The following is a 27818-nucleotide window of genomic DNA, read 5'->3' on the forward strand; positions in this document are numbered from 1 at the left end:
ATGTTTCTTTCTTATTTTTTATGGGTCTAGGTGGGATTTTTTTTTCCTGTTGAGTTCTGCCAATACCTTGTATATCTTAGATATTAACCTGTTGTCAGATGGGTATTGTGTGAGTAGTTTCTCCAATTTTGTGGGTAGTCTTCGTATCCTAGTCACTGTTTCTTTTAATATGCAGAAGCTTTCAGTTCAATATAGTCCCACTGGTTTACATTTGCTTCCACTTGTCTGGTCTTTGTCTCTGTAAATAATACTTATTCTGTAAATAATACTTACTATCATGCATAGAATTATACACAGAAGATATGGAAAATGATTTTCTACAAACAATACTTAATAGAAAAGCCACAGAAAATATAATGCATAATGATTTTATTATTTATTGCAGATATCCTTTTATTCTTCTTTATTAAATCAAATATCTAAATTAATTTTATTGTCTTTTATTAATATTGGAAATACATAATATTATTAACTATATATAATCGAGGTGAACACCTTAAATACATTGTTTCTTAATTACTGGAGGTAACTTGCTTCATTTTTATCTTAACATAAACGAATATTAGTAAATTAAAAATTGCCATTATTTATATCATGCTGTCAATTGTGCTAAATTTTTATTTAATTATTTTAATTTGAAATTGTTTAGTGAATATGCATTTAATGAACTCTAAACTTTTTTGTTTCTTTTCTTTTCTCTTTGACAGTTTTCTGTGGGTTGATACAAAGAACTGTTTCACCTGTGCCTGGTATGGACTTGTTATCTGGGACGTATATATCTGCAGTCTTGTTAGCATGTGTAGTGTTTCAATCTGGCGCCCAGGAGAAGAACTACACCATCCGAGAAGAAGTGCCAGAAAATGTCCTGATAGGCGATTTGCTGAAAGATCTCAACCTATCGCTGATTCCAGACAAGTCCTTAACGTCACCCATGCAGTTCAAGTTAGTGTATAAGACTGGAGATGTGCCACTAATTAGGATCCAAGAGGGTACCGGTGAGATCTTCACTACAGGAGCTCGCATAGATCGTGAGAAATTATGTGCTGGTATTTTGGTGGAAGCTCATTGTTTTTATGAAGTGGAGGTTGCCGTTTTGCCAGATGAAATATTTAGGCTGTTTAAGATACGTTTTATGATCGAAGACATAAATGACAATGCACCCTTATTCCCAGCCACGGTTATGAACATATCAATTCCAGAAAACTCAGCTATAAACTCTCGATATGCTTTGCCAGGTGCCATTGATCCTGACATAGGAATAAATGGAGTTCAAAATTACCAACTAATTAAGGTGTGTATTTTAAAAATACTTTGCCAATGACATAATTAAAAAAAACAAAGAATATTTTATTGTTCTTGATATTTTGAGACTGTCATCACCTCTACTATATTTGAAAATTAGTCATACAATGTTTGCAATTGAATGAGGTTTAATATACATATTTATCAAAAAGCTATTTGTGTTTACCTTAAAATCTATTATAAAGTGTTTACTAGACCTGCTACTTACAAATCAATAACCTATCCAGTATTTTACTTTTAGAAGGTCTAGTCACATTTATGACACAATTTGATATAAATAAGAAAATTTAACTATTAAGAATGAATCCAGAGGCTGGAGCTATAACACAACTAGTGGGGTGTTTATCTTGCACGTGGATGACCCGAGTTCTATCCCCAGTATCCCATTGGTTCCCCCAAGCCTACCAAAAGTGATTTCTGAGTACAGACCCAGGAATAATTCCTGAGAGCTACTGATATGGCCCCAAAACATAATGAACGAAATAAGAATGAATATATAGAATTATATTTCATTTTTATAGTAATAGTTTAGTTTAAAAGATAATTAGTTTAAAAGATTAGTTTAAAAGATAATGCATGCATTAGGTATCAATAGATTAAGTTTAATATCATACTTTAAATATTATTAAGAGCTTATTTTAATAATAATTTTATTTAATACATTAATAATACTAATTTTACTATTTCAAATTTATTATGTATAGTTATATCAAGCAAGGTAAGTTCTTAACATAACATTTATTGTATTAATAAAGTAAATTTAACGCCAACCACTTTTCTTATTTTCATATTCTTTGATAACACAGAATGTTTCATTTGCTATTAAAATACATATGTCTTTTATCTAAAATATTTTAGCTAACCTGAAAAAATTATTTAGCCTTGAATTGGGTGTATAGGTGAGAAAATAAAGGAGAAATATAAATTATTTAGAACATTCAGAAGGATTACATTTAGCAAGAAAGTGGACAATTCTTTATATTTATGTATATGATGTATAGAATTAATAGGAGGCTCTAAGTTGACTATATAGCATAGTATATGACATAATATAGTGCACATCAATGACCTATGTATTAAAAAAAGTATATTATTTTCCTATAAACAGTGCCATGGCATTTTAATAACTATATATTTAACTGACTCTTCACTACCATATTATTATTATTTGTGTAATGACCAATGCTAAGAACATTCTGTAAACCATAGATATTTTGATGTATATCATATGAAGTTATTTAAAAATGTATGATATTCAAAAATAGTTCAATTAATGCATGTCTTGTTGATACACACTTTGTTTTAATATACATAAGTATAAATTTGTTTATAAGAGAATTTAGAAATTTAAAGCTATAGGTCTTGATGAATTGAAATGCACACTGTGATACAAGTTTAAGAGTAGAAAAAGAAGGCTAAATTATATATGGATGAATATTTTAGCTTTAAGTTTTGTAATGATTTCTCATTTGATGAAATGATAAAATATGCAAAAGACAGGAAGACATGAATCATAATTTTATGGTTACTACTGTCTAGATATTTCCCTCAAATTGTATCACTCTGAACTTTAGTTTATTCTGATATAATATGAGGATGATGATACAAATGACACAGTTGCAGAATTTGGAAGATTAACATTGAAGCAACACCTGTATCAGAGATTTATCCTAACTTTCCTACCTTCATCTTTTTGCTGTTGTTGATGTGGTCGATAGGATCGCATACTGGGCCTTAGTGCTCAACAAGAATTATAATTCTTTGTGGTGATTAAACACATACAATTATCAGCCGGAGAGATAGCACAGCAACGTTTGCCTTGCAAGCAGCCAATCCAGAACCTAAGGTGGTTGGTTCGAATCCCAGAGTCCCATACAGTGCCCCGGTCCCCCGTGCCTGCCAGGAGCTATTTCTGAGCAGATAGCCAGGAGTAACCCCTGAGCACCGCCGGGTGTGGCCCAAAAACCAAAAAAAAAAAAAAAAAAAAAACCAAAAAACCATATAATTATCATGATTCCTACTCTTTAATTAAGACACGTTTACATATTCTGGTTGTAGTGCTCAGTGGGTATTATTTTGGTGTCCACATACATGCTCACCTGCTGTCGCATTTCCTGACTATTGTGCTCATAAATGTGCTTTTTAGAGGTTGCACTTCCTGGCTGTAGTGTTTGTATACTTCTTTTAATTTTGATTTTTTTGAGACTTTCACCTCTGAAGTTTTAGTATTTACACTCACACACCTGGCTCTGGTGCAACTAGAATTTATTTATAAAAATGAGGGATGTAGACTATAGAAATGTGAAAATCATGTGGATGTGTGTGGTGCACTGGTGATACAATTCTAACTTTAAGTTTTTTACGCAACATTATAAAACATTGAGTTATCCCTCTCATGGATAGAAATGTGAGATGTATGATTTCAAAGAGTAATTTGCTTGACAGTGTAAAGATAGTGGATAAATATTGTAATACTGTCTAGTTCTAAAATGATAAATATTCTGTAACCTATGTTATCATATATGCCAGCTACTGGATACACATTACTATTCAAAATGTGATTCCCAAAAAAATTATTTTTTAATTTTATTTTATCTTAGTTTACAGAAAATACTCCCCTATTCATTGGCTGTTCTATGATTAGCAGAGTTGTACACTTGGTTGTTCTGCTTGGAATATTTATATTAATTGTACATTGTGGACCACCTTGCTTGCATGATTTCAGTTGTCATGCTCACTAATGGTCATCCACTAGACTAAAGTATTCACACACTTACGTGTGATTGCAATGCATTAAAAAACTCGGTTGTTGTGTCTGTATATCATAAAATTCTGTTGTGGTGTAGCAGAGACTGCTGACCTATGTTGTAGTGTGAGGGATCTCAAATGGCGAATTTTGTGTGATTGCACTTGAGTTGTGTGTCAGTGCTAAGAAAATGAAGGAAACAAACCTCATTCTTGCAAATGAAATACCCTACCACCAAGCTATCCATTGGCCCCTATTTAATCTTAATTTTAGTGGTCAAAGGTGGATGGTAGTTACCATATTGAACAACACAGTCTAATAAATATATAAAACTTTATTGAAATTATTAACAGAAAATTATTAACAGGAAAGTAAAATGATACCTTACCCAACTTAAGTATTAATGATTATATTTATTACCCAAACATCCTGACAAATGGAGATTTGAAATGTAGTGCTTTACTCAGGTAATAATTTTATCAATTTATTTTAAATTTATTGAATTTTTTATTGACTGTCATTTTTTCTATTTTATTTTTAGCACCATGAATTACAATATTGATGATACCAAGCTTTTTGCATACAGTAGTCCAACACCATACTCACCAATATATTGTTAGATTCCCCCAACCAATTTCTCAGTATCTTCCCTCACAGCCCCCTCTGCCCCTCTACGGTACTATGCTTCCTACAATGACAAATTCTTAGTTGTTTTTATTATTTGTTTTTTGCTTTTGGGTATTTGTTATTTCCTTACAGTTTCTGGATTTTAAATTCTGTTGGTTTTTTTTCAGAGATTGTGCCCTTATTTCAATACCACACCATGTTTATTACTACAGCTTTATAGTACAATTGAAAATTGGGAAAGAAGAAGCCTTCTTTTTTTCTGAGGATTATTTTGGATATTTTGAAGATTTTATTATTCCTCATAAATTTTAAGAGAATTGAGCTTTGTCTTTAAGAAAATGTTCTGGATAATTTTATTAGTACTGCATTGAATCTGTATAATGCTTTGGGCAAGATTACCATTTTAAAAATATTGTTCCTTCCAATTCATGTACAATGGTTGTCCTTCCATTTCATTATGTCTTCTTTTATTTCTTGTAGAAGTAATTTATTGTTTCCATTGTACCAGTCATTCACTTCTTTAATTAAGTTAAGTATTAGCTATATGATTTTCTAAGACAATTCTGAATGGTATATTTAATTTTCTCTCTTTTATATCATATTAATACAAAAAGCCATAAATTTATATATTCATTTTGTAGCCTGCCAATTTACAGTACAAGAATATTTTAAGTAAATGTATAATTTTTAGGGTTTTCTAAATATAGTATGTCATTTGCAGAATATAAGTTTGACTTCTAATCTGATGATTTTAGTATCTCTTTCTTGACCAATTTTAGCTTTCTGAGGGAAGCTTGACTAAATTCCAAGAAATTACTTATTTGACAAATATTTTTTTTAAAAAATGGAACAATAGTACAACTTGGATGGCATTTGCTATGCGTACAAACATCCTGTGTTCAATACCAATATCCCATATGAATTCCTACTCTTCCAGGTATATTTTAAGAGTGAAGAGCTAAGAGTTGTCTGTGAGCATCTACAAGAGCAGACAAAAACCAAAAACAGTTTTTATTAATAATTTATATTGTGACCAATGTGGATTACAAATCTTTCACGGTAATATTTTAGGTACATAGTGGCATTGAACCCAGGGCATTCCCACCACCAGTGTTGTCCTCCCTCCAACCCTGTTCTCAGCATACATCCCATATTCCCCTCCTTTTGCCCCCAGGCTACTAGTATAAGTGGTCCCCTCTGTGTCTAGCTTGTTGTATGGGTCTCAATCCTGTTGTCGTTGGCTTTGGATTTGATATTTAAGACTGATAATTTTTTTATTTCTACTCAATGTTCATAAAATTGTTTGGTCTTGGTACCATCCATTTTCCCCCTCAATTTATGAGGTATAACAAGATGATTTAAGTTATGTGGTTGTGTTTGAAGCAAATGAAAAACAAAAGAGAAACAAACAACAAAAAAGCTAAACAAAAAACCAAAAAAGCAACAAAACAAAACAAAACAAAAATCTGGGAGGGTTCAATTACAGGGTTAAAAATATCAATTTAAGAGAGGGGGATAAGGGAAAAAACTCACAAAAAGACAAAAAATATAATAATTAAGAAAAAAGAACGACAAACAAGAAAACCATAAAAAAACCAAAACTACACTGACAAAAACAAACAAAAAACACCACTGCAATACAAACAACAACCAAGCAATAATCAAAATAAAAAGAAAATAAAGAAAAAGAAAAAATGTGCTTCCATTTTCCCCTCTTTGCATAGGCACAGTAAATATTGGGGATATTAGAAAGGCAATTCGCTTGGCCTAAGAGATACAGGGTTTCTCTGTCATGGGAAGAACTACAGTCTTTGTACATGCTCTTTTACTCTCCCCTAGGTCTTTTTGTGGTGTCTGGAAACTTTCTGCTCAGTCATGTATGATAAAATCAGGCCTTCTGTAACTAGAGAACTTGGTATTTTCACAGGTCATAGGATGAAGCCATAGGATGGGGGAAAACAAAGGATAAGGGAGGAGAGAAAAGAAGAATAAGTAAATATGGTAAAAATAATTTAAACATATGGAGATATGTTTTATGGGCCAGCATGTGGTCTATCCTGGAAAATGACCCATGTGAATTAGAGAAGAATGTGTATCCAATTTTCTGGGGATGGAGTGTTCTATATATATATTAGTCCACTTTCTTCCATTTCTCTTTTCAGAGCTAGTATATTCTTCTTTGTTTTAACTCTGGTTGACCTATCAAGGGGTGACAGGGAGGTGTTGAAGTCTCCCACTATTATTTTATTGTTATTGATATTTTCTTTCAGATTTGTCAGTAATTGTATTAAATATTTTTATAGTTCCTCATCGGGTACATGTATGTTTAGGAGTGTGATGTCTTCCTGTTGAACATATCTTTTGATTAGTACAAAATGTCCAACTTTGTCCCTTATAACTACTGCCATTTTTCTTCTCTATTCATGATATTGTCCTGCATTGTTTTCCCTTTGACATGCTTGTAGTGTGAATTTTTGTTTGTTATTTTTTTTGGGGGGGGGCACACCCAATGATGCTCAGGAGTTACTCCTGGCTATGCGCTCATAAATTGTTCCTGGCTTGGGGGAACATGAGAGACACTGGGGAATTGAAACACAGTCAGTCCCAAGTCAGTTGCATTCAACACAAACACCCTAGTGCTGTGCCACTGCTGAGGCCTGGTAGTGTGTATTTTACTACATGTTGTGCTGAGATTCATGGGCTAGAAGATTCATGCTGCAAAGTGAAGCAGACTTGCATCGCTCCTCTGGCTCCACCCTTCTTGAGTAGTGTCAGCCTATCCTGTGCAGAGCCCTGAAAAAATCGTGTCTCCTGGGGCCTTTCTTGGCTTGTGTTGGGCCCTGAAGAGTGTATGGTATTTCTTGGATTTCTCACGTAGATAGTAGAAAATGAGGCAGGGGACAAAGAAGAAAACCAGGCAGGGGACAAAGCAGCTGCTCTATTTGTTTATTTTTGTGCCCAAACACACTTCAGGTTTGATTTAGCATATACTATTTTTACTGAATGAGATGATACCATATGTGGTTCATGAACACATTTTTTTGTGTTGAACACTTTTCATGTACTACTGGCCAGCTGTTTTGTCAAAGATGTGTCTCTAGTCATTTTATGACATTTTATGACTCATTTTATGACAGGGTTTTTGACAGAATTTTTTTTATTTATTTTTGTATTGTTATTGATCTTTGTGAGTGTTCTAAATAATTTGGATATTGACTTTTCATCTAATGTGATGTTTATCTGAGTGTTAATATTCCCTCCATTTCACTTGTGGGTCTATTATTTTTACAACTTGTTTCTTTATTTTTAATACATTTTTATTTAAACACCTTGATTACATACATGATTGTGTTGTTTGGGTTTCAGTCAAGTAAAGAACACCACCCATCACCAGTGCAACATTCCCATCACCAATGTCCCAAGTCTCCCTGCTCCCCACCCAACCCCCGCCTGTACTCTAGACAGGCTTTCTATTTCCCTCATACATTTTTGTTATTAGGATAGTTCACAATGTAGTTATTTCTCTAACTAAACTCATCCCTGTTTGTGGTGAGCTTCATGAGGTGAGCTGGAACTTCCAGCCCTTCTCTCTTTAGTGTCTGAAAATTATTATTACAAGAAAGTCTTTCATTTTCCTTAAAACCCATAGATGAGTGAGGCCATTCTGTGTCTTTCTCTCTCTCTGACTTATTTCACTCAGCATAATAGATTCCATGTACATCCATGTATAGGAAAATTTCATGACTTCATCTCTCCTGACAGCTGCATAGTACTCCATTGTGTATATGTACCACAGATTCTTTAGCCATTCATATGTTGAAGGGTATCTTGGCTGTTTCCAGAGTCTTGCTATGGTAAATAGTGCTGCAATGAATATAGGTGTAAGGAAGGAATTTTTGTATTGTATTTTTGTGTTCCTAGGGTATATTTCTAGGAGTGCTATAGCTGGATCGTATGGGAGCTCGATTTCCAGTTTTTGGAGGAATCTCCATATTGCTTTTGATAAAGGTTGAACTTGATGGCATTCCCACCAGCAGTGGATAAGAGTTCCTTTCTCTCCACATCCCCACCAACACTGCTTGTTCTTATTCTTTGTGATGTGTGCCAATCTCTGTGGTTGTTTTGATTTGCATCTCCTTGATGATTAGTGTTGTGGAGCATTTTTTCATGTGTCTTTTGGCCACTTGTATTTCTTCTTTGTCAAAGTGTCTGTTCATTTCTTCTCCCCATTTTTTGATGGGATTAGATGTTTTTTCTTGTAAAGTTCTGTCAGTGCCTTGTATATATTGGAGATTAGCCCCTTATCTGATGGGTATTGGGTGAATAGTTTCTCCCACTCAGTGGGTGGCTCTTGTATCCTGGGTGCTATTTCCTTTGAGGAGCAGAAGCTTCTCAGCTTAATATGTTCCCATCTGTTAATTTCTGATTTCACTTGCTTGGAGAGTGCAATTTCCTCCTTGAAGATGCCTGTAGTCTCAATGTCCTGGAGTATTTTGCCTACGTCTTGATCTATATATCTTATGGTTTCGGGTCTGATATCGATGTCTTTCATCCATTTGGATTTTACCTTTGTACCTGAGGTTACTAGGGGTCTAAGTTCAATTTTATGCAAGTGGCTAGCCAGTTATGCCAACACCACTTGTTGAAGATGCTTTCTTTGCTCTGTTTACGATTTCTTGCTCCTTTATCAAAAATTAGGTGACTGTATGTCTGTGGAACATTCTCTGAGTACTCAAGCCTATGATCGTGTGATTTTTATTTTTTTTTGTTGTTGTTGATGTTGTGTATTATGTTGATAGATTTACGGATGTTAAACCATCCTTGCATTCCTGGGATGAAACCTACTTGGTCATAGTAGATGATTTTCTTAATGAGGTATTAAATCCTATTTGCCAGGATTTTATTGAGGATCTTTGCATGTGTTCATCAGCAATATTGGTCTGTAATTTTCTTTTTTCGTAGCATCTCTGTCTGGTTTAGGTAGCAAGGTGATGTTGGCTTCACAAAAGCTATTTGGAAGTGTTCCCGTTTCTTCGATTTCATGAAAGAGTCTTGCAAGTATTGGTAGCAGTTCCTCTTGAAAGTTTTGAAAGAATTCATTAGTGAATCCATCTGGGTCAGGGCAGTTTTTTGGGCATATATTTGATTACTGTCTTAATTTCCTCAGTTGTGATGAGTATGTTTCGATATGCTACATCCTCTTCATTCAATCGTGAAAGATTATAAGAGTCCAAGAAGTTATCCAAATCTTCCAGGTTCACATTTTTAGTGGCACAGAGTTTCTCAAAGTAGTTTTTGATTATCCTTTGAATCTCTGCCATATCAGTAGTGATCTCTCCTTTTTCATTCCTAATACGAGTTATCAAGTTTCTCTCTCTTTCTTTGTTAGTTTTTCCAGTGGTCTATCAATCTTGTTTATTCTTCAAAGAACCAACTTCTACTTTCATTGATTTTTCAGATTGTTTTTTGGGTTTCCACTTCATTGATTTCTGCTCTCAGCTTTGTTATTTCCATCTGTCTCCCTATTTTTGGTTCCTTTTGTTGAGCACTTTCTAATTCTTATTTTAATAATATAATTTTTATTTTGATCATAGTGGCTTACATATTGTTACAATAATATTTTGGTACATATTTACATAAAATCAGGGGGGATTCCCATCACCGATTTGTCCTCCCTACACCTCCGTTTTTGTCCTACTTCCCATATTCTCCTCCCTCACACCCGCGCTGCTAGAATATGTGGTCCCCTCTGTACCTAGCATACTACTTAGTAGTCTTGCACCTGTTTGGTCTTGGTGCCTCCCTTATTTCCCCCTCTAACTGGGAGGCAGGACTAGCTAGTTTATGTTATGTGGTTTTGTTTGAAGAGAGAAAAGTAATAAACTAGGGTAAAAGTCTAATGCGCCAAAAATGGGCAGAATCCTTCTAGAGGCTCTCATCATTGGTTTGAGAGATGCAGGAGAAAAAGAAGGTGAAACATCCCAGCAGTAAAAAAAGAAGTGTCAAATATCCAGTGAGGACTCCAACAATAACGATAAAAACCCCACAAAAAAAAAAAAAAAACAAGGTCTTGAGAGAAGAAACATGGCAGAGCACATAAAGAAAGAAAAGAAGAGAAAAAAATAAGTATATATGGGGAGTACAACTTCAATAACCACACCAAAACAAAGAAATCGACAAAAAGTAGATAGGTATATAAAAATAAAAAAATTATAATAATAAATGAAGATAAAAAATAATATATAAAAATAAGAAATGTGTTGTGCTTTTTGTTTTTTTCCCTTCCTGCACTGGTACAGTAAATATTGGGGTCATTCGAAAAGGAATTCACTTTCTAATTCTATGAGTTGCATCATTAAGCTATCCAGGTATGCCCCTTCTTCTTTCTTGATGTGTGCTTGCAAAGCTATAAATTTTCCTCTCAGACTGCTTTTGCTGTGTCCCATAAGTTCTGATAGTTTGTGTCTCTATTGTCATTTGTTTCCAGAAAGGTTTTGATTTCTTCTTTGATTTCATCTCAGATCCACTGTTATTCAGTATTAGGCTGTTTAATTTCCAGATATTAAAGTTTTTCTTCTGTGTCCCTTTGTAGTTCACATATAATTTCAGGGCCTTGTGGTCAGTGAAGGTAGCCTGCAAAATTTCTATCCTCTTGATATTATGGAGGTAAGTTTTATGTGCTAGCATGTAGTCTATCCTGGAGAATGTCCCATGTACATTAGAGAAGAATGTGTATCCAGGTTTCTGTGATTGGAGTGTCCTATATATATCTACTAGGCCTTTTTCTTCCATTTTTCTTTTCAGGTCTAGTACAGTCTTGTTGGGTTTCGGTCTGGTTGACCTATCAAGTGTTGACAATGCCATGTTAATAGTAGTATGGCCACTCCAGCTTTTCTTTGTTTGTTTGTTTGTTTTTGGGCCACACCCGTTTGATGCTCAGGGGTTACTCTGACTATGCACTCTGAAATCGCCCCTGACTTGGGGGTTCCATATGGGACGCTGGGGAATTGAACCGCGGTCCATCCTACGCTAGCGCTTGCAAGACAGACACCTTACCTCTAGTGCTACCTTTCCGGCCCCACACTCCAGCTTTTTTTATGGGTGTTGTATGCTTGAATGGTTTTCCTCCAGCCTTTTATTTTGAGACTATGCTTGTTCTGACTATTCAGGTGTGATTCTTGTAGACAGCAAAAGGTTTTGTTGAGTTTTTTGATCCATTTAGCTACTCTGTGTCTTTTAACTGGTGCATTTAGTCCATTGACATTGAGAGAAAGAATTGTCCTGGGATTTAGTGCCATTTTTCTATTGAGGTTTGGTGTCTCTGTTGGTCAGTCTTGTCTTAAAGTAGGTCTTCAGTTTTTCTTTTAGGACTGGTTTTGATTCTGTGAAGTTTCTGAGCTGTTGTTTGTCTGTGAAACCATGTATTCTTCCTTCAAACCTGAAAATGAGTTTTGCTGGGTGCAGTATTTTAGGTGAAGCATTTATTTCATTGAGTTTTGTCACTATGTCCCACCACTTCCTTCTGGCCTTGAGTGTTTCTTGTGACAGGTTTGCGGTAAATCTCAAGGATGTTCCCTTGAATGTAATTTCTTTTTTTGATCTTGCTACTTTCAGAATTCTGTCTCTATCTATGGGGTTCATCATTGTGACTAGGATGTGTCTTGGGGTGTTTTTTCTGGGGTCTCTTTTAGTTGGTACTCTTCGGGCATGCAGAATTTGATCGCATGTATTCATTAGCTCTGGTAGTTTCTCTTTAATGACGTTCTGGACCATTGATTCTTCCTGGAGATTTACTTCCTGGATCTCTGGGACTCCAATGATTCTCTAAGTTGTTTCTGTTGAGCTTATCATAGACTTCTATTTTCATCTGTTCCCATTCTTTGAGTAATTTTTCCATTGTTTGGTCATTTGCTTTAAGGCTTTTTCCAGTCTCCTCTGCTGTATGAAGTTGTTATTCATCTCATCTTCCAGTGTACTGATTCTTTTTTTTTTTTTTTTGGTTTTTGGGTCACACCAGGCGGTGCTCAGGGGTTACTTCTGGCTGTCTGCTCTGAAATAGCTCCTGGCAGGCATGGGGGACCATTTGGGACACAGAGATTCAAACCTTTGGTCCTGGATTGGCTCCTTGCAAAGCAAATGCCGCTGTGCTATCTCTCCGGACCCCCAGTGTACTAATTCTATCCTCAGCTGCTGTTAACCCGTCGAAAATCTCATCCATGTTTTTCTTCAATTCATCTACTGAGTTTTTCAGACCTGTTATTTGACATGAAATTTCAGTTTGGAGTTTTCTCATTTCTATCTTCATATTCTCTTGGTTCTTATTAATATTCTCTTCTAAACTTTCTTTGAGTTCTTTGAACATCTTCCATATTTTGACACTAAACTCCTTATCTGAGAGACTGACTTGTCAGTTGGCCATGTTCTGATCATCTGAGTTGCCAACTTCATTCTCTATGTCTGGCGGTGGCTTGCATTTTTTCCCTTTTGTCAGACTTGTATTGTGGGTTTTTGTGTGTGTTGTGGTTGTATTCATTGGCTAAATGATGTGCTCGGTCACCTTTCTGGGCATATCAACTCACATCCAGGGAAGACTCCAGGGAAGGCTAGCTGTCTCCAGATGAGCCACACACAAGATGAAATCAGGCAGAAAATGCAGCACAGCACAGAAGACAGGCAGATAGGGGTGCTGGCATCTGTGTTCCAGCAGAGTTCAGCAGCTTCCCCTTTCTGGGCATGTAAACTCACCTCCAGGGAAGGCTAGCCGTCTGCAGAGGAGCCACACACAGGAGGAAATCAGGCTGAAAATGCAGCACAGCACAGAAGACAGGCAGATAGGGGTGATGGCATCTGAGTTTCAGCAGAGTTCTTTACCTCTTGTTTCTTATGCCATATAGAAACTCTTTAATTTGATCTAGCCCGAATTACATTTTATTACTATTGATTTTGTCATTGGGAACTTATAAGTGAAATTATCTTTGGTATCCAGATCTTGGAGCATTTTTTCTATATTTCCTAAATGTTTTTAATGGATTCTAGTCAAATCAAATTGGGGTATTTGGGGGCCAGAGATATAGCACAGTGGTAGGGTTTTGCCTTTTATGCAGATGAATTGTGGTTCAAATCCCAGCATCCCATATGTTCTCCTGAGCCTGCCAAGAGCAATTTCTGAGCAGAGAGCCAGAAATAACCCCTGAGCTTCGCCGGGTGTGACCCCCCAAAACAAAACAAAACAAAACAAAAATGGGGTATTTGGTTCTGCTTTAATTTGTAATTTGACACACGGGGATTTAGCTTCCATTTTTATATATGGTTATCCAGTTTTCTCATACCCATTTGTTAAAAAGATAATTTTATGGAGACAGATACTTGGTTGTATATTTGCTTGCCATGTGTAGGGGCTCTTATATAAATATTCATTTATTATCCTTGATCTTAATGTATATTCTTATTCTAGTTCCACAGTGTTTTGATTACTAGGGCTTCATCTTATAGTTTGAAGCCAGAAAACATGCTATTTTTATTCCTATATATAGATATGTCACTTCTGAATCTTAAGTGTCATTTAGTTCTCCAATTAAAGATCTTTTACCTCTTTTGTTAAAATAAGTTCTTGATTGTTTATTTTGGACATCATTTTGAATTTGATACTCTTTTAATTTTTATTCTTCTACATCACTACTTGAATACAAAATACAACATACTTTGTCCTGAAGCAATAGTACAGTGAGTAATACATCTGCTTTGCACTCAACCTACCCAGGTTCAATTTATTTCATCCCATATAGTCTCTTGAACACTGCCAGGAATAATTATTGGGCTAGTAGTAATCCCTGAGCAGAGCCAGGTATAGTCCTAAAACTAAAGCAACTATGACATAAAAAGAAATAATATATATTTTTGTGTTGATTTTGTAGTCTGCTTTGATTTTGTACTCACTTATTGTTTCTAAATATCTAGAGAATCATTATGGTTCTTTATAACATTAGATCACCTAGAAATAGTGAACATTCTGTTTCTTTTTCAGTTTGATTCCTTTTATTTTATTTGCTTGACATTTTTTCCACTTGAACTTCCATTACTGTCTATATTAATAGAAACCATGGAATGTGGCTGATTGCAGAGAAAATGTTTTTATTTCCCATATAATTATCCCCATTTTATTATCTGTTGATTTTATTTATAGGCTGCTATTATTTTGAGAGTTTTCTTTAACCCCTATCTTGTTGAGGGTTTTTATTATGAATAGGTATTATACTTTATGAAAACTTTTCTCTGCAGTTATGAATAAAGGTAAATGGTTTTATCATTGATTTCATTGATATGATGTCTGACCTTAATTGATCTGAGTGCGTTGAGCCAATCTTGCATTTCTATGGGATTGGGATTGATCTCACTTGAGTATAGTATATAAATCTTTTTATATGTTGATGTTTTTGTTTGCTAAGATTTGTTGAGGGTTTTTGGATGACATTAATAAGCAAAAATGGCCAGAAAAGTTTTATTTGGAAATAATATATATTTTGGATAATGGTGAAAATTTCATTATACAGAAGCTGCTTGCGTGGATTTCTATTTCTTCAGTGTTTTAAAAATTATTTTTAGTAATTTATTAAACTCTAAATAGATTTATAAATGAGCTTGTAGTGACATATAATTAAAAATTCTGAAACATAAAATTCTCACAAATTATTTCTTAACTCTCATGTATTAAACTAACTTCAACAATCAAATAAATATAAAACAAAAGTTCTTATGCCAGTTAAATACACATTATGGCTATAAGATTTTGATGTTGATCTTTTCTGTTAACTATTTAGTATTGTTGCTCTGTGTTTTCTTTGAGAACTTAATTAATATTTTTTGCCTTTTGAGATGTTCAATTTTGGAGATGTTTAATTATTATAAGGAACATTATACCATTTCCTGCCTCATCACACTCTCAAGTAACATCCTAAGTTATATACTTGGTCTAAAAATGTAACTTCCCTGTCACCAATGTTCCCCATTTCCCTTCTCCCCACACCATGCCTGTCTTCAGGAAAGGCATTCTATTTTTCTCTTTCAATACCATTGTCGTGGTCGTTGTTAGTGCAATTATTTCTCTAATTGCACTCCCCATTCTTTGTGGGAAGCTTCATATTATGGCCTGGTCCCTGTGGCCCTCATCTCTATTGTCTCTGGATATTATTAGCATACTATTTCCACAGATGAGTGTCATCCTCTTTCGTTCTGTAAATTTTACTCAGCATAATATTCTCCATGTCCATTCCATGTATAGGAATATTTTATGACTTTATTTTCTAACATCTGCACAATATTTTATTTTGTAGACATACCACAGTTTTTTAATTAACTCATCTGTTGTCAAACATCTGTGATGTTTCCAGAATTTGGCTCCTGTAACAAATGCTGCAATAAACATAGTAGCACAGAGGGAAATTTTATATTGTGTTTTTTTCTGAAACCCAACAAAAATATACAAGCCCTAAAAAGAGAAATGGAAGGAAGAGGTCTAGTAGATATATATTGTGTTTTTGAGTCTCGGTGGCATACCCCTAGGAGTATTATTGCTGGATTGGAAGCTCTATTTCCAGCCTTTTGAGGAATATGTATATTGTTTTACAGAGAGGCTGAAGGAGCAGTGAATGAAACCAGCAGTGAATGAAAGTACCTTTTGCACCACGTCCAAAACAGCATGGGTTGTTGTTGTTCTTTGTTATGTGTTCCAGACTCTGGTGTGAGTTGATATTTCATTGATGTTTTGATTTGCATCCCCATGATGATTATTTGTGTGGAGCATTTTTCATATGCCTGTTGACCATCTGTATTTATTTGTTAAGGATATCTGTTCATTTCTTCTTTCCATTTTTTGATGAGGTTAGATATTTTGTCTTGTTATGTTCTTTTATTACCTTGAATATATTGGATATTAGCACCTTACCATATGGTTTTTGTTTCCTTTGAGGTGAAGAAGCCTATTAATTTAACATAGTTCCATTTGTTTATCTCACTTCCACTTATTTGGACAGCGGTGTTTCTTCCTTGAAGATGCTTTTCGTATCAATGTCAAGTGATTTGCTTTTTCGAGCCACTCCCATTTGATGCTCAGGGGTTACTCCTGGCTAAGCACTCAGAAATTGCCCCTGGCTTGGGGGGACCATATGGGATGCCGGGGGATCAAACCACGGTCCTTCCTTGGGTAGCACTTGCAAGGCAGACACCTTACCTCTAGCGCCACTTCGCCTGCCCCAATGTCAAGTGATTTGCCTAAATTTTCTTCTATATACCTTATAATTTGAGGTCTGGTATCAAGGTCTTTAATCCATTTTGATTAGACCTTTGTGTATGGTGTTAGATAGATAGAGGTCTGAGATCAAATTTTTGAGGTGGCTGACTAGTTGTCCAAGCACCAGTTGTTGAAACTGCCTTCATTTTGCCTCTCTGTTAAAGATTAATTGTATGCCTGGGTTCATTTTTGAACACTGCAGTCTATTTCATTGATCTAAGATTCTGTCTTTGTTCAAATGCCATGATTTTTTGTTGACTGTTATTTTGCAATACAATTTAAAGTTGGGAAAATTAATGTCTCCATTTTTTATTAAGGGTTGCTTTAGCAATTCGTAGGAGTTTGTTTATCCAAATGAATTTCAGCAGTGTTTGATCCACCTATTTGGAGAATGTCATAGGGTGTCCTTAGTGGGATTGAAGTAAAGTGTACAATGCCATTTTAATAATGTTGATCCTACCAATCCATGAAAAGGGTATATGCTTCTATTTCCTTTGTTTCTTTTATTATTTTATGTTAATTTTGTAGTTTTCTTTGTATAGGTCTTCGACTGCTTTAGTTAAGTTGATACCAAGGTATTTGGGTTTCTATTTTACTACTGTGAATGATATTGACTTTTTAATGTCCATTCTTCTCGTTATTTGTGTATAAGAAGACCACTGATTGTTGTCAATTTTGTATCCTGCCACTTTCCTTTAAAAACCTATTGTTTCTAGTAGCTTTTTGGTAGTCTTTAGGGTTTTCTAAATGTAGTATAATGTCATCTGTGAACAATAAAATCTGGGCTTCTCCTTTCTTATCTCGATGCCCCTGATATCTTTTACTTGATATCTTTTTTCAGTCCTATGTTACATAGGAGTCGCAAAAGGAGGCATCCTTGTTCTGTGCCAGATTTTAGAGAAAAAGTTTTTTTGTTTACCCTACTGAATATAGTATTTGACATTAATGAGAAAAACATGGCCTTGAATATATTGAGAAATGTTTCTTCCATTCCCATATTGTCATGAAAAGGTGTTGGACTTTATTAAATGCTTTTTCTACAACTATTGATATTATCATATGATTTTTATTTTCTCTTTTGTATATATATTTTATTTTTTCTCTTCTTTTTTCCCCTCCCAGCCCCAACCTGAGAGGGGCATCACCTCTCTGGTTAAATTTGTCTTTTGGTAGAGGGGGCACTTACTCCTCTGTTTATCAGGGTTTCTGACAGCCTCAGCCTGAGTTGGAATTTTTGCCGCTTTTGTGTCTCTAGGCAGGGGACTCATCAATTCTTCAGGAGATTTTAAATTGATGTTTCATTGTAATTATGATTGTTGTATATGGGTTTTCTAATTTTTCCTGAATAAATTTTGAACATGAGAATTCATCCATTTCTCTTTAGTTTCCCAGTTTAGTAGAATATAGTTTTTCATAGAAACCTCTTTTTTCCCTTCATATTCCTGTGCTTTCTGTTGTTATTTGTATCCTTTTATCTTTGATCTCAGAATGACTGAAGAACAAGACTAGAAAGTGTAACTTGTACATTGACTTAGATATAAGACAGAGTGAAAACAGTACAAGTGAAGTTCAAAAAAATAACACAAGGTTTAACTGTGATTCAAAGCCTGTAGGAATTTAATGTCATCTCAGATTTTTGCTGTCAGTACAGTAACTTTATTTTCCTTTATCTTAATCATATCCGTTTAACTCAAATACCTATGAAGACTATTAGATAAGACTAAACCAGAGAGGAAGTCAACATTACATCTCAATTAACCAGCACAACAATGTTGATCTTATTCAACTCAGAATAAGGCTTTATACATGTCTATTTCTGTTTGATTGTCCTTAAAGCTTGGGTGTTATCATTGCATGGTGTCAGCTCTGAATTGAATATTTAGTTCAATCATTTTTTAACACCACCAATGCTCTTGATATCCCTTGTCCCCATCCTCAAAAATTATAAACATTTTGTTTCTTCTTTTCTACACAAATTATTTCCTTCTTATCTGGAGCCTAAAATGTTCTTGACAACCCCATCTAAGCCATTGGATTTCTTCATGCAGTTATTCTAAATACCACATATAAGTGATATCATTCTGTATTTATCCTTCTGCATACTTCATTTAATATAATAGTTCCCAGTTCATCCATCTTGCAGCAAATTACATGATTGTCACATTACTTGCAGCTCTAAATATTCCATGGTGTGGTATGTATGTATGCAGCAGAGGAGATCTGGATGTAAAAAAAAACAGGAAGTGCTCATGGTAAACACACCTGAATTAAGATAAAAATGCATAGGAATCAAGTTGGGTAGCTGATGTTTGAAAGTAATTTGTTATGATATGGCAACTAAGCAGGTCCTAAAGTAGCAATAAACAGAAACCCCTCTCTTGGTGGATGCATCAGAATTGAGATAGCAGAAACTTGTGAGTAAAGAAGGACAGTGGTGTAGGAAGCACTACATAAACTAAATTCGTGGTGATACTGGTGGCTGAATGGATTCTGATGTATCATTAACCAGGAAGGCCCTCTCTTGGTAGATGAACCTGAATTGAGATGAAAAAATACTAGGGAATCTGAATGGGTGTCAGGTGTGTGTGTGTGTGTGGAAGTACTGGACAGTAGATGCACCTGAATTGAAGAGTGAAGAAGAGCAGGAATCAAGACAGGCAGCACTGTGGGGAAGAGATTGGCAGTGATATTGTCATATGAAGTGTTCTGTTTTAGCAGAAATCAGATGTCCCAGAATTGATATGTCATTTGTACAGGATTCAAGATGGGCGGTGCTTTGGCAAAAGCACTGTGGGAAAGAGATTGGTGATGACATTGGTATCTAAGGTTGTCCTTATATAGCAGAAACCAGGGGTTTCCTTTCTTGTTATATACATCTGAATTGAAATGGTAAAAGCACCAAGATCAACACAAGTAGTTGATGCGGGAAACTGCTTGAGGGGGGAGTTATTGATGGTGATATTGGTGACTGAGGTTGTCCTGATGTAGCAGGAACCAAGAATTCCATGCCTTGATTGACGCACCTCAATTGAGAGGGCATATTCACAGGAATCAAGAGGGACAATGAGCAGGGGAGGTGTTGAGGGGCAGAGATTATTGGTGATACTGGTGGCTGAGGGTGTCCTGATGTGGCAGAAACCAGGAACTCCCTATATTGTAGATGCACTTGAATTGAGAAGGCAGGCATATAGGAATCAGGACAGGCAGGATGTGGAGTAAATTGCTGCATGAAAGAGGCTGGCAGTGATACTGGCACCTGTGGGTGTCTGTATTGGAAGCCTCTTGCCCCAATTCTAGGATGATAGTGGAATGTGGATCTAAAAACAATGCCAACACAGGAAATAATCCCCCCAAGATTAGGGAGATAAGACAGGTTCAGGAACATCCAACACAAGCTGTCTGCAAGCAGGCATAGGATACCGGCAGGAAGACAGGCTAGGTGTGGGATAGGATACCGGCAGGAAGACAGGCTAGGTGTGGGAGAGAAAACCACCAGAAGTCTCTCTGATTTGAGGTCTTTATTAGGAAGAGCAGAATCAGCCTCATGGATGGAAAACTGATAGCGTTAGGGGGCAATCTAGAAGTACTTCCCACCCAGATGGGAGAAGTACAGGCAAAGAAGAGTTATCCAGAATAAAGTTGCAACCAGTTTCTCCAACATCTCCTTTTTAATTTCATAGAAAATGCAAAAATAAGAGATAAAATAAAGTAAATCATGACCCAATGTTCTATACAAATGTTTGGAACACTTACCTGAATGATAAAAAGTTGGCAGTGTTTTGCATAGGCACAGCAAAAGTTGGAGAAAAAGAAAGGAAAACCCTTTAGCTAAAAAACAGAATGTCCTTACTCAGGAAGCATCTTGCCCTAAGACCAAATACAGGCTTTAGGCAGACTAATATGTCTAATACCAATGATTTTATTCTCAGGCCCATGAAAATATTTTGCAGTCAGGCTTTTGTAATTAGAGATCTTGTGTTTTGTATCAGCCCTATGTTGATGTCAGAGTGTCACGAAGCTTGTCCTTATTTCATTTCAATGTGATTTATGTGCCAGCATGTAGTCTATCCTGGAGAATGTGAGATCACATAACAGGAGACCTGCACTGGCTGCCAGTTGTCGCTGTTTCAAAGATGTTGTCATGTTGGCATAGGAGCCCAGACTGATGCAAGTTGGTACAGGAAAGTATAAAGTTCTGCTCCAGTTAAAGGTGGATTCGTGGTGATGGTGCAGAAACCATGTCAGTTCTAAAGATGGGACCCAAGGTTGAGGGTTGAATGGTAAATGTCTGAGCAACAGTAAATATCAAGTCACTGTGACAAATATTCAAGGTGGAAGGCCCACCTGCAACCTCAAAATTTGGAATTTCTATGCCTATTATGTAGAAACATTTCTCTATCCCTAATTCCCCCCCCCATTTTATTGTGGCTATGTTAAAAAGAACAATGCTACAGGGTACTATTGGTGCATTAACAGTACTAATAACCAGATGAGCAATCCCTAATACTTGGTTCCAGCAGAAGTATAGATCCCAGGAGGTAAATATCTCTTAAAGTTCCTACTAAACAAGTCCAAAAGGTGGTAAAATTATATCTCAATAAGGAAACAATAAAAAATCATGCACATTTGCTGTAAGCCAGCAGAGTCAGGCAGCACTGAGAAAGGCTTCAGTAGGAGGATGGGAGCTAGGATGTGACAACAATTGAGTACTTAGAGATGAGGCACACTCAAAAACAGTTGGAACTGTCTATTCAAAAATTTCCTTTTATATTTAAGCAGAAAATTATCTATAACAGGCACTGATGATATATCAAGCATGGCATAATATTTAGATACAGGGTTAGAGATTATGCATCAGTAAAATCATTAGATAGCCATCTAGATATTATATGTATTCTATAAATTGTCAGTTTCATTTACCCTAAACAGAAATCAAAATTTTATTTTCTCTTGGCTATCATTTTTACTAGTAAACTATGAATCAACAAAATACAAACTCAGTGAGTGTGTGTATATATACATATATAAAAATACATATATATACAACAAAATACAAACTCAGTATGTATATACATATATATATACACATATATTGATTTTTCGGCCACATCCGGTGATGCTCAGGGGTTACTCCTGGCTATGCACTCAGAAATCGCTCCTGGTTTGGGGACCATATGGGACACCGAGGGATCAAACTGCAATTTGTCCTAGGCTAGTATGTGCAAGGCAAATGCCTTACCACTTGTGCCACTGCTCTAGCCCCCCAAATTCAGTATATATTAATGCTAAACTAAAGACTAGTGAAAAGGAGCAGATGTAATTCCTAAAAAGACCAAACAGTCTCATAATCTACATATTACTCAGTAACCAGCCAAAAATATTATCATAATTTATACCAGTTTAGGAAAAATGTTATTGTAGATTCTACCAGCTTCAGAAAGGCAGATTATAAAGTGTGTTCCAGAACTTCATTTTTACTGCAAGGGCAAATGCACACATTTCGTTAGCTGCTCAGAATTGTTCATTCTTCTTATGCATTAATGTTTAATAAGCTTATTGTTGCTATCATGCCAAATGCTAATCTAGGGCACAACTGGCCTTTTTTCAGCAGTGTTTGCCACGACTGCACCCACATTTTTAGGGTGCTAGGCCTATACCAAAATAGTCCTGCTTGTATTCAGCTATTGTGCATGTAGGCTGGGGTCAATGGCACATATTAAAGAACTACACTTAAAGAAATACACATATAAATATTGTGACTTTTAAGTCAACAAGATCATTACTATTTTTCTTTTTCTGTCTTTTCTGCCTATCAGCTTCATTCAGTTCTTCATGGGGACCATTTATCAGAAGTCAGTGGGTCTTGTTGACTGTGCAGTGCAAACTGGTCATTTGGCTTCCCAATGGTTATCTTAAAGTCTTTTGGGATGATATACCTGTGCTGTTCTACACATAGGGATTTCATAATTTTGCCAAGTTCTTATGTAACTTTGCCTTTATTTTCCATTTTATTTGACATATTAACATTATCCTTATAAAAGTTCTGGTTAAAATAATCAGTCAAGCCTAAAATAATGCACAGGATTTGTAATATTGAGTTCATGTAACAAGTGTTTCCTAAATTATGAATTCCATTGGGAGATAGACAGTTCTCTCATCAACAGAAACAAGGTTCTGGAACTCATCAATTCCAATCCCTTTGGTCTCTACCTTAGTGTGATGTTTTGGCTTGTTTTCCCAGTTACCTGGTGAAGTCATTGTAGGTTTCCTACTCTTTTCCACTCAAGTATTTTGTTTTGAATCTGAGGGGAGGCAGGAGCACTTTGGTTTGGAGAATTCTTTTGTATGCCCCAGTAAACGGTTTCACCTTTTGTGAGAATGCTGCATCTGTGTAGTTGTAGAGGAGTCAAGAGATTTTTCACAGGGTTTCTATCTGTGGAAACATAAGCATATCCTTTTCCTCAATTTAGAAGAGTACAGAAATCCATTCATTATCATTTTTATCCAGATATGTTAATTAATCGTATTATATTTGAACTAGATCATCCTCTTGAAGGTGTCTTTCTACAGCTGTGTGGGACTCTCCTTGATGTAAATTCAAGTTTAGTGAAAATAGTGTTAAGAATAAAATGTCTGTTGATAGCATGCCCCTGTTCTTGATTTTAATAATTTAGTTTTAAGAATTCTGTGAGCTCGTTTAACTATGCCTTGTCTTTCAGGGTTGTAGGGAATCCCAGTATGGGTTTGATTTGCCTTTTTTGTTGTTGTTTTGGTTTGGTTTTTAGGGGGTCACACCCATCAGTGCTCAGGTGTTATTCTTGGCTCTATGCTCAGAAATCGCCCCTGGCAGGCACAGGGGACCATATGAAATACCGAGATTCGAAACACCAACCTTCTGCATGGATGGCAAATGCCTTACCTCCATGCTATCTCTTCGGCCCCTGATTTGCCTTTTTTTTCTTTTTTCAAAATTATTGAAAGTTTTTTTTCTGGTGTAGGCAATTTTCCATTTTGATGAATTGGTGAATGTCCATGACAGAGAAACATTGTAGTAGCAAAGTACAAAGAGTGAAAGGTGAAAGAGCCTTAACTCTTTCAGAAGTCATAAGTATGACCAACATAATATGACAGTAAGTATGCACAGCCACAAGGAGATAGGGTTTCTTTGAAAACAAGTTAATATGTGTAATACTCATTTGCCACAATTCATCTGTCTGCAAACCTCAAAAGTTTGACCCAGTTGCATGTGAATTTTATTAGAAGGCATAAAATTGGTACATTTATCAACAATATGTCTGGCTTACCTCCATGGAATATGATAGTGCACTTAAAGATGGCAGCCATTTGTATGAAGAATTACATGTTTTTCTGTAGGTGACTTAAATGGCTCACAGTCATATAGGTGACCTAAATGGCTAAAGAGTCAGCAGTTTTATTTCCTTTAGTCTTCAGCTCCTGGAGGCCAGATGAGATATTATATGAGTGATTAAAATTGGCTCAAAACACTTTTGTAAAAGGACTTATAATTGATAAAGCAAAACCTGAATCACCTGACTATGGGCATTTAAAGATAAAATGACAATTCCAGGAAAAAATCTAACCACATAAATTGAGTCATCATCACACACTGTATGATTCTGAAATATGGGAAGTAAGTATATTACAGTAGCATTGTCCTCCTATTGAGCGGACTTGTAATTTGTAGACACAGTTGTGGTCAGTTAGGGGCCAGTGATTTTCTCTTTCCCTGATTATGATCTGTCAAGATAAAACATAGGGTCATTCAGTTTTTGGACTATAATTTCAGGATTAAAACTTAATGTAACAGCTGTGAGTCTTGCTTTGATTATAAGAGCAGCAATTAACTCTAAGTATGGCACTAATATCCAAGGTTGGTTGTTGTGTAAATAAATCCATTCTAATGGTCCCAGTAATTGAGCAATATCTGTCATTGTTAAGTGGGGTGTAGCAAAAATTAGCAGCCGACTTTATCTCCAGGCTGGAAAGATGGAACTTTTGGAGCTGGCCCGTGAAAAAAGCCAATTATTTTGAGCTGCTTGTGTTAAGTGCCTGAGCCTATTTAAGGCTGAGTCACTCTCCAGGTTGTGAAATAAATTGCTGAGCTCAAAGTTTGGAATCCCACTGGAAGGATAGATCTAATTTCAGTCACCTAAGAGTTTTTGAAAATTAAGAGTTCTTAGTATTTCTGATAGAGATTTTCTGGGGGTACAACAAGGTGCATTCCAAAAGCTAGTGAAAATATTAAAATTGAGGTAGAGTCTGAAATTTTTCTGTGGATATTGATTTTATTTTTTAATAAACTTTATTGTGACCAAAGTGAATTATGAATCTTTCACAGTAATATTTAAGGCATAGTGACAATGAATCAGGGCCATTCCCATCACCAGTGTTATCCTTCCTCCACCCCTGTTCCCAGCATTCATTTGCCTTCAGATTGTTAGTGTAACTGGTCTCCTCTGTGTATAGCTTGTTGTAGATTGGGTATTAATTCTGTTGTCGTTGACTTTGGGTTTAGTGTTTAAGTCTGATCACTTTTTATTTCTACTCAATGTTCATATGACTGTTTGGTCTTGGGACCATCCATTTCCCCCCCCCCAATATGTGAGACAGAAAAAGATGATTTAAGTTATGCGGTTTGGTTTGAAGAAAAAAAGAGAAAAGCCTGAGAGGAGTTTATCTAGAGGTTATAAATATCAACTTTAAAGAAGAAAGGGGAAAAAGAAGAAAAACAAACAAAAACCCCCAGCAACTACAAAGAATCACAACAGCAACAAGAAACAATAACTTCAAATAATAATGATGAGAATGGAAAAAAGGAAGGAGGGCAGGTGAGCTGCTGTGGCAAGGTTTTGTGCTTATTTTTTAAACATAGGCACAGTAAGTATAGAGGATATTAGAAAGGGAATTCTCATGGCCTAAGGGATACAGGGTTTCTCCCCCATTGAATCATACTGCCTATGGATATTTTTAAACTAGTGGCTGGCAGGCAACTGATTACATAGTCATACAGAAATGGAAGCTCTCTGTCCATAGAACATGCTAATGAAATATAATCTATATAGTTAATAATATATTTTGATGAAACCTTGTGCAAGTGGTGCACAAGACCACTTCAATGAAATATTGTCTTATAGTGGGGCCATTAGCCCCATGAGGTAAAAACAGTCCATTGAAATTGCCACATGGAGTGCTATTGTCGAGAGAAGAGACTGAGAATGCAAAGCATTTTTATGTCATTGGGATGGATAGGATTATTGTAAAAACAGTCTTTTAAGTCAATTACCACTATAGGCCAGACTTTCTAAATTGCTGCAGGGTAAGGATGGCTGGGCTGGATTGTTCCCATGGGAACCAAGATTGTATTAACAGATTATAGATACATTAGAGATCTCCATCTACCTGAGTTCTTTTGAATGACAAAAAAAGAATTCCAGTCAGAAAATAATGTTACTATGTGCTCTGACTTAAACTGTTCCTCTACCAATTATTTTAGTGCCTCAAATTTTGTATTGTTCATGGACCACTGTGGAATCTAAATGAGCATTGAATTTCTATTGGATAGGAATAGGTGCCAGGTGCTGCAACAATGATTTCCTAATTAAAATATAAACTCTGAGCTAATAGCCTATAAGGGTGCTGGTCACAGAATGTGGTAATCAGCTCCGCCTTCTATCTAAATATCAGCCCCAGAGGTTTATAAAAACTAGAGCTACATATTGTAACAAAGTAGTTTGCTCGCCATTGGAGTCAATGCACTGCAGCTGCCTTGCATATTGGGCTTCTCTAATAAAAATGATTAAGATATTTGTCAGCCTTGCCTGCAAGGCCACTGAGACCAACAGCATAAGAAAGCCCATATCACCTCCCACCTTGAACATATGTCATGTGGACCTGACTTAGACCCTGGGGGATTAGACACTGACCATCCAACCTAGAATCCTGGATCCCAGACATAGAAAGGACACAGTTCTTCACAACAGCTCTAGGAACCAAATCCCCTCCGGGATATCCTTAATACTGCTCTGGCACCAACATGTGCCTGTTCTGATCTAATATCCTGACAACGAGGAAATGGAAATAACTTGATTAAAGAGCAGGTTGTCTTACCTCACCATCTAGCAATAAGACAAAATCAGAAGACTTGTCATCCTTTGATATGTGCAAAAGCAAGATCACTATCTACAGATGACTGACCGTGACAACCATGACTGGGCAGAACATATCCTGGGACCAATAAAAATATCCCTAGTCTAGGTTTTGGCCTATGATCTGTATAACAACCAAGATCCCTAATTCCAAAGTTCTGACTGAGACCATTGTAACTGAATGGGTCTTCTGGAAACATAACGAAAGACTCTATCCCAGGCTCCATCCTAGGATCAGTGGAATGACCAAGACCACCAACAAAAGTAGATGGATTAAAATGACAGTGAAGGAACAGAACTTCTAGAACATCAAAGAAAGACTTCATCATAAGCTCCATACCTTGACCTGTGAAGATACCAAGATCTCTAGATACAGAGGTCTGATTAATCTCCCATGACGGAGCAGAAATCTTTCATACACCACAAAAGCACCTAGGGGAGAGTAAATGAACATGCAAGAAGTCTGTAGTTATTCCCATGGCAGTATACTTCAGGGGTAGAGAAACCCTGTATCTCTCAGGCCAAGGGAATTCTCTTTCTAATGTCCCCAATATTTATTGTGCCTATGCAGGAAAAAAAGCACAATATACTCTTTTTTACTTATTTATATATCTATTTATTTTATTTTTCTTTTTATACTCTGTTATGTTTTTATTTCAGGACCGTAGTTATTATGTGGTGCTTGTCTTTA

The 27818-nt window shown here is 35.9% G+C and overlaps 1 protein-coding gene across 1 annotated transcript in view; it reads left to right on the plus strand.

Annotated features, from left to right (window-relative positions):
* The window catches only part of PCDH11X (protocadherin 11 X-linked), a 1221358-nt gene that overhangs the window by 973493 nt on the left and 220047 nt on the right, over positions 1-27818 (plus strand). The window contains exon 3 of the mRNA XM_049766592.1: positions 708-1291. Coding sequence (XP_049622549.1) covers positions 752-1291 — 540 coding nt within the window. The 5' untranslated portion in view covers positions 708-751. The remainder of the gene's footprint in view (positions 1-707; positions 1292-27818) is intronic.

This window comes from Suncus etruscus, chromosome X (assembly GCF_024139225.1).
Source record: "Suncus etruscus isolate mSunEtr1 chromosome X, mSunEtr1.pri.cur, whole genome shotgun sequence".
NCBI classification, from domain to species: Eukaryota; Metazoa; Chordata; class Mammalia; order Eulipotyphla; family Soricidae; genus Suncus; species Suncus etruscus.